Here is a 15,256-nt window from a genome sequence, read left to right as displayed (position 1 = left end):
AGAAACCAGACGGTGGCAGCAGAGAGCTATGCGCCAGGAAGAGACTTCCGCATTAGGATGGAAGACAGCTAAGATGAACAGTGAGTACTGGGTGTGCAGAACTCACTTTAAAGAAAAAAATGGGGGAAGCAAACACCAACTAAAAATGGACCTAAGCTCAGAGTCAAGCAAATCACATCACCTCACTTTGTAGCAACAGCACTATGAGAAAATGGGAGAATTCACATTATGTAAGGCTTGAGATTGGGGACAAAAGAAAAATTGGAAATCTTAAAGCAAAATCTAAGGTTTGAGAAAACAACTAAGATAGCCTGAAACAATGGGACATGATAATTATGGGTTTGACTGTACATTTTTATGACACTTTTGTTTGCCACAGCCCTAACTTACAGATGTTTGATATGCTGCTCTCTGTAAATATGCTAAGATGCTTTGTGTGTGTGTGTGTGTGTGTGTGTGGGTGGGTGGGTGGGTATGTGTCTGTGTGTCTGTGTGTCTGTGTGTATGTGAGAGAGAGAGAGAGAGAGAGAGAGAGAGAGAGAGAGAGAGAATATGTAGAAGGTTTTTTTTAAAACATAAAAACATTGAAAAATTCTTCAAAGTTTAACTTAGTCTGAATCCATGTTGGAAAGCTCAATGGGATGTGTGACAGACTGGATCAGTCTACTGTATATACTGGCAAGCACAGGAACCAGGATAGGGGCGCAGACCTGGTGAGGGTTATTGCTGGTCGCTCTGACTAGGCTGCAGCTCCCACTGGTTTGTGTGAGAGCTGAGTCTCTGGTGGGCAGGAATGGCCTGCGCTGCAACACCCATTGGTTTGTGTAAAAGACAGGGCTGGAGAGAGAACTGACCCAGCAGTTGCAATACCTAGAATGTGCATAAACTGATTGGGGTGACAGACTGAGCTAGACTGTGTATTGGCAAGCACACACAAGATCATGTCTGGGATCACTTCAACTGAGGTTTCTTTGGGATTTTCCCCAACTGAATCATTGGACTCAGAACCCCAACCAGGGAGAGAATTGCAGGTACCATAGTCTGACTGTGGAGTGCATGTGTCAGAGCTGAGTCTCCTCAGTGGCTTAGATGGAGCAGTGGACAGCATATCCAGGAGCACACAGAGGACATGAAAGTATACTGGAGTGTGCAGAGGACACCTAGTACCACAGCAGAGGACAGAGGACAGAACAAACTGATCGACTACCCTAGCCAAGTGTTGGCAGAGAATAACTGGGGAAATGGAGACTCTAAGGTGGACTATGTCAACCAGTGGATTTTGAAGAGATTTCATCATGCTTGGAGTGGATAATTCAGAACTGTTGAACTATTGAAACCTCATGAGCAGGACCCTCAGAACATGCCCCACATCGGGGACCCTGGGATGACGCTGGGTGGCTGTCCTCCACCCTAGGGTGCACAGGCAGTTGGGAGGCCAGGTGTGTCTTCTCCCCCTATCTCCCCCTCCCCAAATGTAGGAAGGAAAAAAAGAGATTGTGGAAATAATGGTCTCACCCACCTTTTTATAGCCCTTGGTCCCTTTGCACCATAACCAACTATGTAAAAACAATCAAAAATAAAAAATAATTAAAACATAGAAATAATAAATTACTCTGAATCTTCAAGCAGATACTGTGGCTTTTTGGTGTGATTTCGTTTTTGGTTTCTGAGTTTAAAATTGCTATCTTTAGTAGACTCAGTCTCTGCCTCTGAAAGAAGGCAAAAGTTACACTAGATTTTAGGATTCCTTTTTGAATTTGTTTATAATTTTTCCTGCTCTTCATATGTTTAATTTTCTATGCTTGAGGTTTCTTTTTAAGATTCCTGTTTGAATTAACTTTTTTTTCCTGATACTCATATTTTTAATTATCGATTCTTTAGAGCTTTTGCATATGTAAATTTTCTGTGATTATGTCCAACTTCATATGCATGGTCAATGAACACGGAATATCTACTTCGTTCCAACCACTCGGAGTTGGTGATGCGGCAATGGACTGTATTTCCTGAGAGCTGATTGGTAGCAGATACCCTAAATATACAGCTCTGCTGGCTTGCTTCAGCTCTATTATCTGTCCAGTTTCTTGAAAATCTATTTTTAGAAATAATGTTGCTGAGTCAAAGTTCTTTAGGTCTGCTGACAAATCGTACTCCAGAAAAGTCCAAATTTACACTAGGTTGGCTATTCCCAAGCACATGAGTTGTTTCACAATATCGCTCCATCCTTATCACATGTCACTGGCCACACAAGCAGACTTGGATAACAATGCATTCTTGTCTGTGACATTATGGTAGGAGATAAAGATAATGGATTTATTAAGCAGTTTCCCAAAGGATTCATTACTTGCTGTTTCATTTAGAATGTACATGTATTACATGTATCAGGAAACGTCCTCAAAAATCTTTTGTGTAAGACTTCAAAAACTATTTTATGCTTATGTGGAATATTTTTCATATGAGTCACTCCTAATATTTTAAGGCTGTATTATCTGTGAGGCTCCAGATTAAATGTTTTATGTCAGCTCTGATTTGTTTATCACACAGTGGTACAATGCAGTATTGTCATATTCATGTAAGAAATGAGACATTCAGGCTAAGGACTGGTTAAGTGTATCCCCAGTATGCTTATGGCAGACAGAACCAGCACTCAAATTAAGAAACATATGACTCTAAGTTCCACGCTCTTTCCACCCAGACATTATTGCCTGGAACAAGGGAGAAAAAAAGCAGAAAATTCAGAGAATTAAACAGAAATACTGAAGTCAATTTACCACCTGCTTTCAGGCAAACAAAGCACTGACCCAACACCATGGAGAAGGAAATTGTGTTCCCGTATGTTATTAACAGCAAGGCAAATGGTGATCATGATGTCCTCCAATGGTTTGTGCCATCAACATCCAGGGAAGTCCAGTGCTTTATTATCATCATCATATTTTCTGCATCTATGTTTTCCTGCAAAAATGTGTCAGGAAACTTAACTTGTCTGATGCCTAACCAAGGACTATAATGCATCCACCTGAAGCACTTAGAATCCACTATCCCCCCACATCCCTTCCACTTCCCTATACCCTGCTACCATTTCCCATGAGCATGAACAGATGTTGCCAACATTTCAGACAATGACTTCCTCTTAGCCCAGTGTAGGCAAAGTATTCTGCCTGAGAAGGGAAAAGTAAAACTCATCCTAAGTTAAAATGTAATGAAATTGGGTCAGCATTATGGCATGGCAGTTCAAGCTGCCGCCTTTGAGGCTGGCATCCTGTATGGGGCACGGGTTCATATTCTGGCTGCTCCATTTCTGATCCAGCTCCCTGTTTCTGTGTGTTGGAAAGCACTGGACGATGGTCCAAGTGCTCGGGTCCCTGTTACCCACATGGGAGACAAAGACGACGCTCTTCTCTCCTGGCTCTGCCCTGGCATAAACCTAGGCTCTGCAGCAATTTGATGAGGCACCCAGAAAATGGAAGACACTCTTTCACACTCGTTTGCTCTCACTCTCCACCTCTGCAACTATTCGTTAAGAAGCAGAAAGAAAGAGGGAAAGAAACAAAAGACAGAAACAAGCAAAAGCATGCAAGACCAAAGATGTAATTATAGATATGTACAGAAAGATGAAGAGTGATTATGGGCAGCATAGATGATGCTGAGCTTCTAGGCTGCTTATGTTAAAGGAAGACAAGAAAGTTCAAAGCAAGTTTAATTATTAATACAGAAGTAATATAATATTATCAATAAAAATTAAATTTTACATTGTTCTAAAATATAAAATAAAGTAGTTGCATAAACTGTTTTTGATTATCTTAACAACACGATCATTTCTGTTAATGGTTTAAAAAAACATAGCAGCAGTGATCAATTTGGCCATTACTGTAATGAAACTTTATTAAAATCAAAATTATAATACAGATTCATAATTCAATAAAGAATAACATTCTCTTGACCCAACTTACTATATGGCACAAATGCTTCAGAATAAAAACTAATTAAACTCTAGATTTTTAGAGCTCCTTTGTTCTGTTGACTGAACTAAAGATGCTGTAAGAAGTCTTTACTGGGCCCGACTCAATGGCTCAATGGCTCAATCCTTACTCTGCATGAGATGGGATTCCATATGGGTGCTGGTTCCTTTCCAGGCTGCCCCACTTCCCATTCAGGGTCCTACTTATGGCCTCAGAAAGTGATAGAGAATGATCCAAAGCTTTGGGACCCTGCACCTGTGTGGGAAACCTGGAAGGAGTTCCTGGCTCCTGGTTTTAGATCGGCCTAGTTTTGGCTGATGGACCAGTGCACAGCAGACTTATCCGTCTCTTCTCTCTATGGGCCTGCCTTTCCCAGAAAAATAAATAAGTCTTTAAAAAAAGAAGAAGTTTTTACTGGCAAAAAAAAATATGTATTTAAAGAAAGTTTTTTTTTTTTTAAAAAAAAGTAAGATTCTGATTTCTATTGTACTCAAATGAAAAGTCTGAAACTGGTCTCAGCGGTAAACAAGGACAGTGGTCCTCTGTTATCCATAGGGATGCCTGAAAGTAGGTGGTATCATACTTGATCATATTTTCCTATCCATACACACTTATGATAAAACTTAATGTAAAAATTGAGCATAGTACGAGTTTGACAATAACAGTGAAACAGAATCAGTATTAACACTACACCAAAATAAAATTGCCAGCATCACTACTTTAGTTCTTTGGGGCCACGACTAACTGGCATTCTTGAACTTAATTACTGAAAAACCATGGCATTAATGACAGCTACTAGACTCTGCAGTGATTAATGGGTGGATAGTACACACAGCGTGCATATACTGGACGAAGAAGTCAATGATCCACGTTCCGGGTGACATAGACTGAAATGTGAGATTTAATCATGCTACTGAGAATGATGCTCACCTTTAAACATACTAATTGCTTATGTCTGGAGTTTTCCATTGAATATTTTCAGCCCTCGGTTGACTGTGACTAACTGAAACCATAAAAAATAAAACGACAGAAGAGGGTAGGGTGGGGAAAACGGCTGCAGTGATCGGAAGAACCTTAATTACTACTCCCTAGTGTACCATTTGGGATTTGTTAAAACGCAATTCTCGGTCAGTCACAGACCTATAGACTCTAAAGTCACGGACTGTGTACTAGTTCATTTTAAGAACATAGTGAACTGACTTTTTCTAGCATGAAAACTGCCACCCTGACTTGTATCCTTTGAATTTCTGAGCTTGAATCTTTCATTTGTTAGAGGATACATCTAGTGTCCTATTGTATACTTCAAGTATAGCATTGCATATCTTGATCTCCAACCTCTACACAGATAAAAATCTAAGCTACTTTGGACAAATCTCTTCACTACCCCTAACCCTAATCCTGATTAAATGTTCACAATATAATGAATATTAAATTAATTAAAATAAACATTACATGAATATCTAAAAGTGTTCAATATAAAACAGGCATTAAGAACATTCCATATTTTACCTCATTCAAGGAAAAACATCAGAGACAATTACAGTTTGTAAAAAAAGCATTCAACTGAAGAATTGGAAAGTATTTAATATCTGGTGAAAGCTTTTAAGATTTTTTGATATAATGTCATGTTCTTAATTGTTGATGGCTTTCTGTTCCTTCTATCATCACCATAATCAAATACCTATTACTGTTTGACTAACTTCTCTGTTATCTCAGTTGGTTCATTTTATCCTGAGATTTAACCAAGCATTTTTCTTTTCTTTTCTAAATAGCTGTGTTACTGGGATTGAAGGAAGAGAAATCAAGATAAACTATCTTTAAAGCTGGAAAAATCGGGCCCAGCGCTTGGCCTAGCGGCTAAAGTCCTCACCTTGAACACACCGGGATCCCATATGGGCGCCGGTTCTAATCCCAGCAGCTCCACTTTCCATCCAGCTCCCTGCTTGTGGCCTGGGAAAGCAGCCAAGGGATGGCCCAAAGCCAACCTCCCTGCACCCGTGTGGGAGACCTGGAAGAAATTCCTGGCTCCTGGCTCCGGATCGGCACAGCACTGGCCATTGCGCTCATTTGGGGAGTGAATCATGGGACAGAAGATCTTCCTCTCTGTCTATACTCCTCTCTGTATATCTGACTTTGTAATAAAAATAAATAAATCTTTTTTTAAAAAAGCTGGAAAAAATCAAGAAGTTGCTAGACATCCTTGATGGTTTGTGATTGCTGCTATGATAAGATTGTCCAAACTGGCACAGGCATTTAGCCTAGTGGTTGGGACACCAGTTAGGACTTTCACATCCCATACTTGACTGCATGCATCCTTTCCAATCCTGGCTCCCCTCCCAATGCTGAGTTCTTTCTAAGGCACACCTGCGAAGCAGCAGGTGGTAGTTCTGTTGTTAGCTCTCTGCACTCACATGGAGACGTGTACTGAGATCCTGATTTCTGCTTTTGATGTGGCCTGGCCCAGCCCCAGCTTTTGCAGGAATTGGGGACATAAGACAATGAATGTGAGATTTTTTTCAATTTGTATTTTTAATCTATCTCAAAAATTTATCCTCTTGATTTTCCTAAAATTCACATGGCACTTCAGAGACGTATTGCCTTGACAGAGCACAATTCTTAAATTCTATTTCTAGGGATACATTTCAATAAGCTCCATTTTGTGGCAATAAGGATAATAAATGAAAATAAATAATTCTATGTAGCATTTTGAAAGACATGAGTACCTAAGATGAATGAAACAGTATGTTTGAAGAATTAAATGTAATCTGTGACATCTATGGGAGAAACAAAAATGATAGCAAGAGCATCTCTTAATTGAAAAAATGTTAAAAATGCAAGAGCAAATGGCCAAGTGATTAGGCGGTGATGTCTACATTGGTATCCCCAATGACAAGAAATGGGTGGCCATGGATTAATTGAATATTTAATAACAAAAGATTTAAATGATAAATGCCATGTATACTAACACTTTGTATGTTATGTCACATAATCATATTCCTTATATTTTAAAATAAAATGTTAGTATATATCATGTTTTACTTGTTTACTACTATTCTAACATGAAATGTGACAAATTCATTGACTATCCCCTGGGAGAGACATAACCACACTACATGGAGTCAATTAAAATGAGGAAGCTTCAGTGTAGAAGCAAAACCCCAGTTTTTCAGAATGGAAATATTTACTGGAAGATACTCCGAGTGTTCTAGATGTGTAGGACCCAAAGTCAAATCTTTATTGAAGATAGTGCTAGCCACAGGTGTCAGGAAATTTCATGCTCATTACTAAGAAAATCACAGAGATAAGAGAAGGATGGGTATAATATGTGATGAATAAAGAATGTCTACTTAAGTGGGCCTCCAGTGCCATAAAATGGGGCTGACTTTGCTAGTCTCAAGAAAATACAATGTAGAGTAGCTGTTCACCACAATTCTTACTTACGAGTGGGTTTAAGGGATGTGGGCAGTTCTTCCTGCAGCGCCGCATTCTAGAAACTGTCCCATGCTTTACCTCACAGAGCTTCAGGCCCGTTATAGGTACTCTATTCCTATAATACATAGGTTTCAGGACATATCTTAAAAATCCCTTCTGTCCTAGGCAGAATTGTTAAGTGTTAGATATATGGGAGGAAACAGAGCCAAGTGCCACACTCCTGGTCAGTGAGAACAGGAAAAGGGAACAAAGTGTTGATGAGCACCACTGAGCTTCCTTATCCTCTTTCAGTGGGACTTCCAATGGGGAGAGAGATTTCCTTTTTGATTGATCAGAAGTGTTTTCTGATAAGACTGTTAAATTAAAATCTAACTTCAAGGTTAAATCAACAAAACTCAGGTTACTCTTTTTTCTTTTTCCCATAACCAAGAGAAATGCAGAAACGCTCACCTTGAATTTTCTTCTCACTTCTGATATTTTATCATCCAATTCTTCTGTCTTATGTTTGATGAGGTGGTAAACAGCACTGATGTGGTAAGCCTCCATGTAGAGCTGTTTGAGATAAACATTATTCTTCGACTTCAGTTTCAACAAAGACTGGATTTCAGACTCATGCTCCATTTTTTTTCTTATGCTGTAGAAATAGAGCAAGAAATTAATACAATTAATTCAAGGGAGCATATATTTGGGAATATATATTTAATACTAATGAAACATGAACAAGATCATAGTTTATGCTGCTGAAAATACAACATAGCATTGTACACCTTCACTGCAGCAAATCAGGACTCAGAAGACACTGACAAATGTCTACTACTAACAATGAAAAATCATTGTGATGGGAAATTACACAACTAAGGCAATACTTCTAAACCCAAATGCACAGTATAACCAATCACCTGTGGAGTGTTTACTAGAGGCTCTGTGCTTCCAGAAAATCTGGGTTCATTAGTCTTGGGTAAAGATCCAAGCTCAGTATTTTTATACACTCCAGATGAACTACTGAATCTAACTAGAACATACTTTTCAAGCTTGAGTATGTATAAAATCTTCATGGAAAGCTTGTGAGGTCACAGCCTCCTGAGGTTCACACTCAAGCATCAATCTGTGATTGAGTAGAGGGTAGAATGAGCCAGTGAAGATGCTCCTAGTTGATGTTAATGACAGTTGCCTACCACACTTTTCTCAAATAGCTTTGCTTCTGTAGTGGACTTATTCTTAGCAACAGTAGTGCTGAAAAGTTATCACAGATAAATAGTAAAGTAGCGCTTAGGGGCAAAGTAATGGTAGTAGGAATATAAGAGTGCTAAGTAGTGATAAGGGAGCTTCTTAGCTGTTAGCATAACTGCTCTATTTGGCTTCTGTAATCACTGCTTGACTTTGCTGCATAAAGAACAGGACCGACGCCATGATAGGCTTAAGGTCGGGGAGTAGTTCTAAGTTTCACTTCACTTCAAAGTCTCATTTTCTTCAGAGTGATGGAGTGGGCAGGGGGCAATGACCGTGGAGATGGGCCAATCAGGGGTATCTACACGTCTGCAAATGGAATGTGATCTGCACTGGCACGGGTAGCACAGGAATGTGGCCTACACTGGTACAAGTCATACGTGACCAAGAGAAGGGCTGCACAGCTCACTGGAGACGTGTTGTACATGACTAAGAGGCGATAAAAACAGTTCGCAAGAGACAAGCGGGGTTCTTGTCAAGATTCCACTGTGTTGGATGAGACTCGGACCCTAGCTCAAGCTACCAATAAAGTTTCTTCACTTTTGCATTGTTAATGTGGAACTTCTCTATCTGTGGTTCGGGGATCTTTTGGACCTAACACTTCTAAGAATAATGTCAGGCTAAATATGGATAGCAAACACTTATTTAACAGAATATGGAGAGCACTGAATTATTATGGTTGCATTAGGTGGAGGTGGGAACTAAGAAAAACGAGTAAATATAATCAAGGAGGAGCTGAACCTACCCATCATGCTTCCCAATCTTGGTTAGGATGTTAGGGATGATGTAGAAACATGCAACAGACAGAGCTAGGCTTCCAAATGAAATAACCTCCTCTGCAAAATGAAAATCGGGCTGCAAATCAATCAGCAGCCCCAGGCAGCAGAACACTGGCAGCAGGCATCTTGCCAGATGAGGAGCAAAGGCAAGGCTGTGCATTCACGGTAGGTCTCTGTCTGAGTTCAGCCCAGTGCAGTGACTGAGACAAGAGCGACAGCATTGAGAAGAACAGTTCCGGAGTCCAAAAACCCAAATCAGCCACTAAGTTAGCATGCACTTCATTTTAGGATGATCACTGGGGATCTGAAAAGAACACCAGAAATGAAGTCATGCTGGTGCACTGGGATCAAGCTGGGTCAGGGAAAAGCAACAACAGGCTTCCAACTACAAGGAGAAGAGCGAGAATCAGCATGCATATGAGACAAGTGTGTATCTGTGTGTGTGTGTGTGTGTGTGTGTGAGAGAGAGAGAGAGAGAGAGAGAGAGAGAGAGAGAGAGAGAGAGAGAGAGAGAAATGGGGTAGGATAAGGGGAGGGAGGAATACGAAGAATATGAACCTGCTGGGGCAGGTGTTTTAGTACTGTTGGTTTAGCTACTTCAATCCCTGCAAGCCAGGCAGAAGACCTAATGAAGTTCTTGGCTTCTCCCAGCCATGTCTCATGACCATTGGGAGGGTGGTGGGATAAACCAGTGGATAGAAGACCTTCTTCCTCAATGTGTCTGTCCTTCAAATAAATAAAAACAAGTTAACCAAAAAAGAAATCTTATTCAGCCTAGGAGACTTCAAGTAAAAGATACAAGGCATGTTACAAAATTTTTTACCAATGAGCCAGAAATCAGAACATATATCAGATTTACTCTAGGTGATAGTTATTTAATGATTCTCTTTGACAAAGAATTTAAAATATGGTGGAATTTAAAGATGGTGGAAAAGTAGGTTAAGCTGCCACCTATGACATCAGTATCCGTATCCCTTGTGAGGGCTTATTTGAGTCTTGGCTTCCTGACTTCCAATCCAGCTCCCTGCTGGTGCACCGAAGAAAGCAATAGGATATAGCCCAACTCCTTGACTCCCTGTATCCACATCAGAGACCAGGATGAAGCTCCTGGCTTTGCCTTTGGTCTGGTCCCACCGTGGACCTTATGATCATTTGGGAAGTAAACCAGCAGATGGGAGATCTCACTCTCTCTGCATTCCTCCCTCCTCATCCTCCCCTTCTTCCTTCTCCTCCTTTTTCCTCTTCTCTCCCTCTTTATCTTTCAGACAAACAGATCTTTTTTTTTTTTAAGATTTTATTGTTATTAGAAAGCCAGATATACAGAGAGGAGGAGAGACAGAGAGGAAGAGCTTCCATCCGATGTTTCACTCCCCCAGTGAGCCGCAAAGGGCCAGTACGCGCCAATCCGATGCCGGGAACCAGGACCCTCTTCCGGGTCTCCCACACGGGTGCAGGGTCCCAAAGCTTTGGGCCATCCTCAACTACTTTCCCAGGCCACAAGCAGGGAGCTGGATGGGAAGTGGAGCTGCCGGGATTAGAACCGGCGTCCATATGGGATCCTGGTGCGTTCAAGGCGAGGACTTTAGCCGCTAGGCCACGCCGCCGGGCCCAAACAGACAGATCTTTTTTCCTTGAAAAATGCTTTGAAATGATAGGCTGGTAACATATGGCTAATCAGATATGGAAAGCACAGTACCCTGTGGATTCAATATAACTGTTCCAAGCCACTTTAATACCTCACTAATGTTCAATCATTGTCTCTGCAAATAAGTCACCATCCTGTTAACTCTTCACAAACACATTTTCCTCCAATGTGCCAATACTTGGTCACGGTATGCGGTAGCTTCTTTCCTCATTTACCTTGATGATCAACCCCACCTTTGGATCATTGCAGTTACACTGCTGTTGTCTTGCTTGATGTACAACCGAACATTAGGAGCAGTATTTTACCGAGCTTGAATATAAGAAAATGACTACATAGAGATTTATAGTACGCAGTTAACTTCAAGAAAACTAAATTTAAACTAATTCTAATAATCTCCAACAAGCTCATTTTCCTTGTCATAAGTTGTTGAAGCTGGTCTGTCATGTGAATATGCAATCAAGTGAATTATTTGCTCAAAACCAATGTCCCTTAAATGTAAAAGGGCTTGTTGGAAAGACAGACGTGTCCAATTATATACTGCCGATACAAGGAAAACAATCACATATCACATGTCATCATCATCAACAACTGAAATCTTGGGAAATATCTGTGTGCCCAGGATGTTGAGCAAAGACTGATAAAAAGCTCAGGATGTTTAAGTTAATGTAGCCTTTTTAAGACTTCCTGTAAGTGAGCAGTAGATCATACACTGAGGTAATCACGTGCCTGAGTTAAATAGTATAAAGTGTGGGAACGGAATCAAATGGTGACCGGTGATTCAGTAGAATCGAGGCAGACAAGAGCTCCAGCTTCAGGAGGTTTCATGGGGATGTTCACCAGAATGAAAGGGTCACTGATTTTCTTTTTATTATTTTTCACCTTAAGGAAAAAGAGAAGCTGTAAGTAAGAAAAGGCAATTCAGAGACAAGGAATGAAAAAGGAAAGAAGAAGAAGCACCTTCTGAGACAAAAGTGAATACAACCAAACACGCAAAGAAATAAGCAAAGCCATATGTTTTTACATGGTTCTGAAAGAGTTGAGTTCTGTGTCCAAAACATTCTGTGATGTATCAGAAAGAGAAATGAAGAGTTACTTAACATGAAAAGTGATGTGGTTTGACAAAGAAAGAACATGAATTTTGAAATCAGATTTATATTCAAATCCCAATTTCTCCTCATGTAATTTGGGATGGTGTCATGCATTGCCCCACATATGAAGAATCAGCCTAGTAACATATATGATAAAAGGTACCATAAATATTAGACCTTAAAAAACTCAGAGTTAATATGTACATCCCACTTACCCACATTAAATAGCAAAAAATTATTCAATAAATAGGTTTAGCTCATTAAAAAGTATGTAAGACTGGCAGGGTCTTTACAATGCTCTCACATTTACTGACACAGAACATGTGGAAACCCCCTCCCCCCCCCCCCCGCCAAATGAGAAAGAAAACAACCATCATTTATATTACTTTGTATCAGAGAGATTTCACAAGCGGATGCAAAATCAGAGTAAAGGGAACAGGAGCATAGAGATACTAATGAAAAGGAAGAATTAAGGCTAAACCTTTACTTTATATTTAGCTTTCATTCATTATACCATCTATTTCATGCATATTGACAAATATTCACACACACTCCTTCGAGCAGAAAGCAAAGTCCAGAACAGAACCAACCAACCAACCAATGGCCATCATACATAGTGTGGTAAGTCCTGGAGGAGAAGCACATGAAGCTCGGAGGGCTGGTTAGGTGATGCTCATAGAGCTTCAATGCCATGTCAAGTGCTCTGCTGCTCACTGGCAAACAAAGACAGATTCAAGAAGTTAACACGCCCAGAGAATCTGTGCAATAAATTATAACAATGGAAGAAGCACTTCACAAGTGTTGGCTTGTAGATAGGGAAAAATAAGTGACCAAAGAAGAAAGCTTCTGAGATTAGCTAACACCTGAGTCATTCTACAAATGAGAAATTAATCGGACTATTAAAATTATTATTATTGATGATTTTCAGAGTTGATTGGGTGATTAAGGTCGAGGGATATAGGAGGGTGGGTGAGATTACCATTTCCACATTCTTTTCCCTGTAACTGGGGGAAGAGGAGAGACAAAGGAGAGAAGCCACACCCAGCCTCCCAAACGCCTCTGCACTCCGAGATGGAGGAGAGCCACCTGACACCATCCCAGGGTCACCGATGTGGGGCATGTTCTGAGGGTCCTGCTCATGAGGTTTCAATAGTTCGACAGTTCTGAATTGCTGCTGATCTTGCCACTCCAATCACAATGAAATCTTTCGAGAATCCACTGGTTGAAATAGTCCACCTTAGAGTCTCCATTTCCCCAGTTATTCTCTGCCAACACTGGGGTAGCTGAACGATTTCTTCTGTCCTCCAGCCACTGTTGTTGTACCAGGTGTCCTCTGCAGGTTCCAATGTGCTGCCTTATCCTCCATGTGCACCTGGATGTGCTGTCCACTGCTCCATCTAAGCCACTGAGGAGGCCCAGCTCTGACACATGCACTCCACGGTCAGACCATGGAACCTGTACTTCTCTTCATGGCTGGGGTTAGGAGTCCAATGATTCAGTTGGGGATCCCCAAAGAAACTTCATTTAAGGTGACTCCAGACCTGATTCTTGTGTGTGCTTGCCAATACACAGTCTAGCTCAGTCGGTCACCCCAATCAGTTTATGCACATTCTAGGTATTGCAACTGCTGGGTCAGTTCTCTCTCCAGCCCTGTCTTTTACACAAACCAATGGGTGTTGCAGCGCAGGCCATTCCTGCCCACCAGAGACTCAGCTCTCACACAAACCAGTGGGAGCTGCAGCCTAGTCAGAGCGACCAGCAATAACCCTCACCAGGTCTGCACCCCCGCCCTGGTTCCCGTGTTTGTCAGCATATACAGTAGACTGATCCAGTCTGTCGCACACCCCATTTAGCTCTCATCCATGTCAGTGGGCACTGAAGCCTAGTTCAACCCAACCAGCCCAACTGGCAGGTGACACTCTGTCTAGTCACACCTGCTCCAGTAGTGGTTCTCATGCTCCCCAGTCAGAGTGGCAACCCAAGAGGGAGGTGCCCACTGTTTCCTTATGGGTCCGCTCCCACTCCTAGATCCTGTATTCTCTAGGTGGTTCTACAGTTTAACTTGACAGAATTTGCCACCTGTGCCAGCATCTGCAGGCTGATGCTGAGGCAAAGCCCATCCAACCTACACTCATGCTGATAGGGGCTACAGCCTAATCAAGCCCATCTGTCCCCCAGTCCTGCCCCTCATGTGAACTGACTTCTGTTGTGACCCAATCTGACCCAACCCACACTCTATTCTGGTGCTCAGATTTGCCAGAAGGTGATATGAATTGGCCCAGCCTGGTTTGCCCCTAGCCTGGGCCAAATGTATGCTAGTGGGTACCGTTCCTTGGCCTGGTCTGGCCAACTCCCTACTGTGGTTCTTGAGCTCACCTGCAGGAACTGTGTCCTGACAGAGGAGTTTTCCTAGGTCTTCCATCAGAACCTCTCCCAATGCCAGATCTCCCACACACCAGCAGGTCCACTGGCCAGCCGTATTTAGTACACCTGCTGTCTTAGCAAGAACAGTGGCCTTTCTGGATTGGCCTTCACCCATTCTTGTTTTTACAGTTAGGTGTTACAGCCCAGCCAGGCCTGGCCCACACCCAGGTACAGCTCACGCATGGCTCAGCAGGGGCAGAGACCTAGCCCAGCCCGTCTTACACCTACCCAGGTTCTGATGAGCAACAGTGGGTAGAGTCAAGCCCAGTCTGGTGCTCTCTAAATCCAGTCCACACTTGTGCCGAGGGTCACTGCAGCCATGCACAGACTAGACAGCAGCCCCCACTCTGGCCTTTGCACTTACCAGTGGGAACCAAAACCCAGCCATGGTGTCCCCTTTGATTCCCAACCAGGCCTGCTCCCAGCCATAGATCTTGTGCATGTCAATGGCTGCTTTGACCCAGTTTGGCATAGCTTCTCCCCTTGGTTTTTGACTTTGGACGCTGTGGCCTGACCTGACCCAGCATGCCCCCAGTTCCAACTCTCACTGGTGGGTGCTGGAACTGGCCCTGCTCAGTCTGCTCCCATCCCTGACTCATGCAAACTGGTAGGTGTGACAGCCTAACCCAGCATGACTTGTGCTGCAGCCTGGATTCTGTACTTACCAGTGAGCTAAGGTTTGCTTAGTCTTGCCCGATCTGCCCT

General features: G+C 42.0%; 1 protein-coding gene across 1 annotated transcript in view; it reads right to left on the bottom strand.

Annotated features, from left to right (window-relative positions):
- Nucleotides 1-15,256, bottom strand: part of CCDC178 (coiled-coil domain containing 178) — a 421,150-nt gene that overhangs the window by 259,968 nt on the left and 145,926 nt on the right. Inside the window, exon 14 of the mRNA XM_058676893.1 lies at nt 7,839-8,022. Coding sequence (XP_058532876.1) covers nt 7,839-8,022 — 184 coding nt within the window. The remainder of the gene's footprint in view (nt 1-7,838; nt 8,023-15,256) is intronic.

This window comes from Ochotona princeps, chromosome 18 (genome assembly GCF_030435755.1).
Source record: "Ochotona princeps isolate mOchPri1 chromosome 18, mOchPri1.hap1, whole genome shotgun sequence".
Taxonomy (NCBI): Eukaryota; Metazoa; Chordata; class Mammalia; order Lagomorpha; family Ochotonidae; genus Ochotona; species Ochotona princeps.
This window is presented reverse-complemented; position numbering and strand designations above follow the sequence as displayed.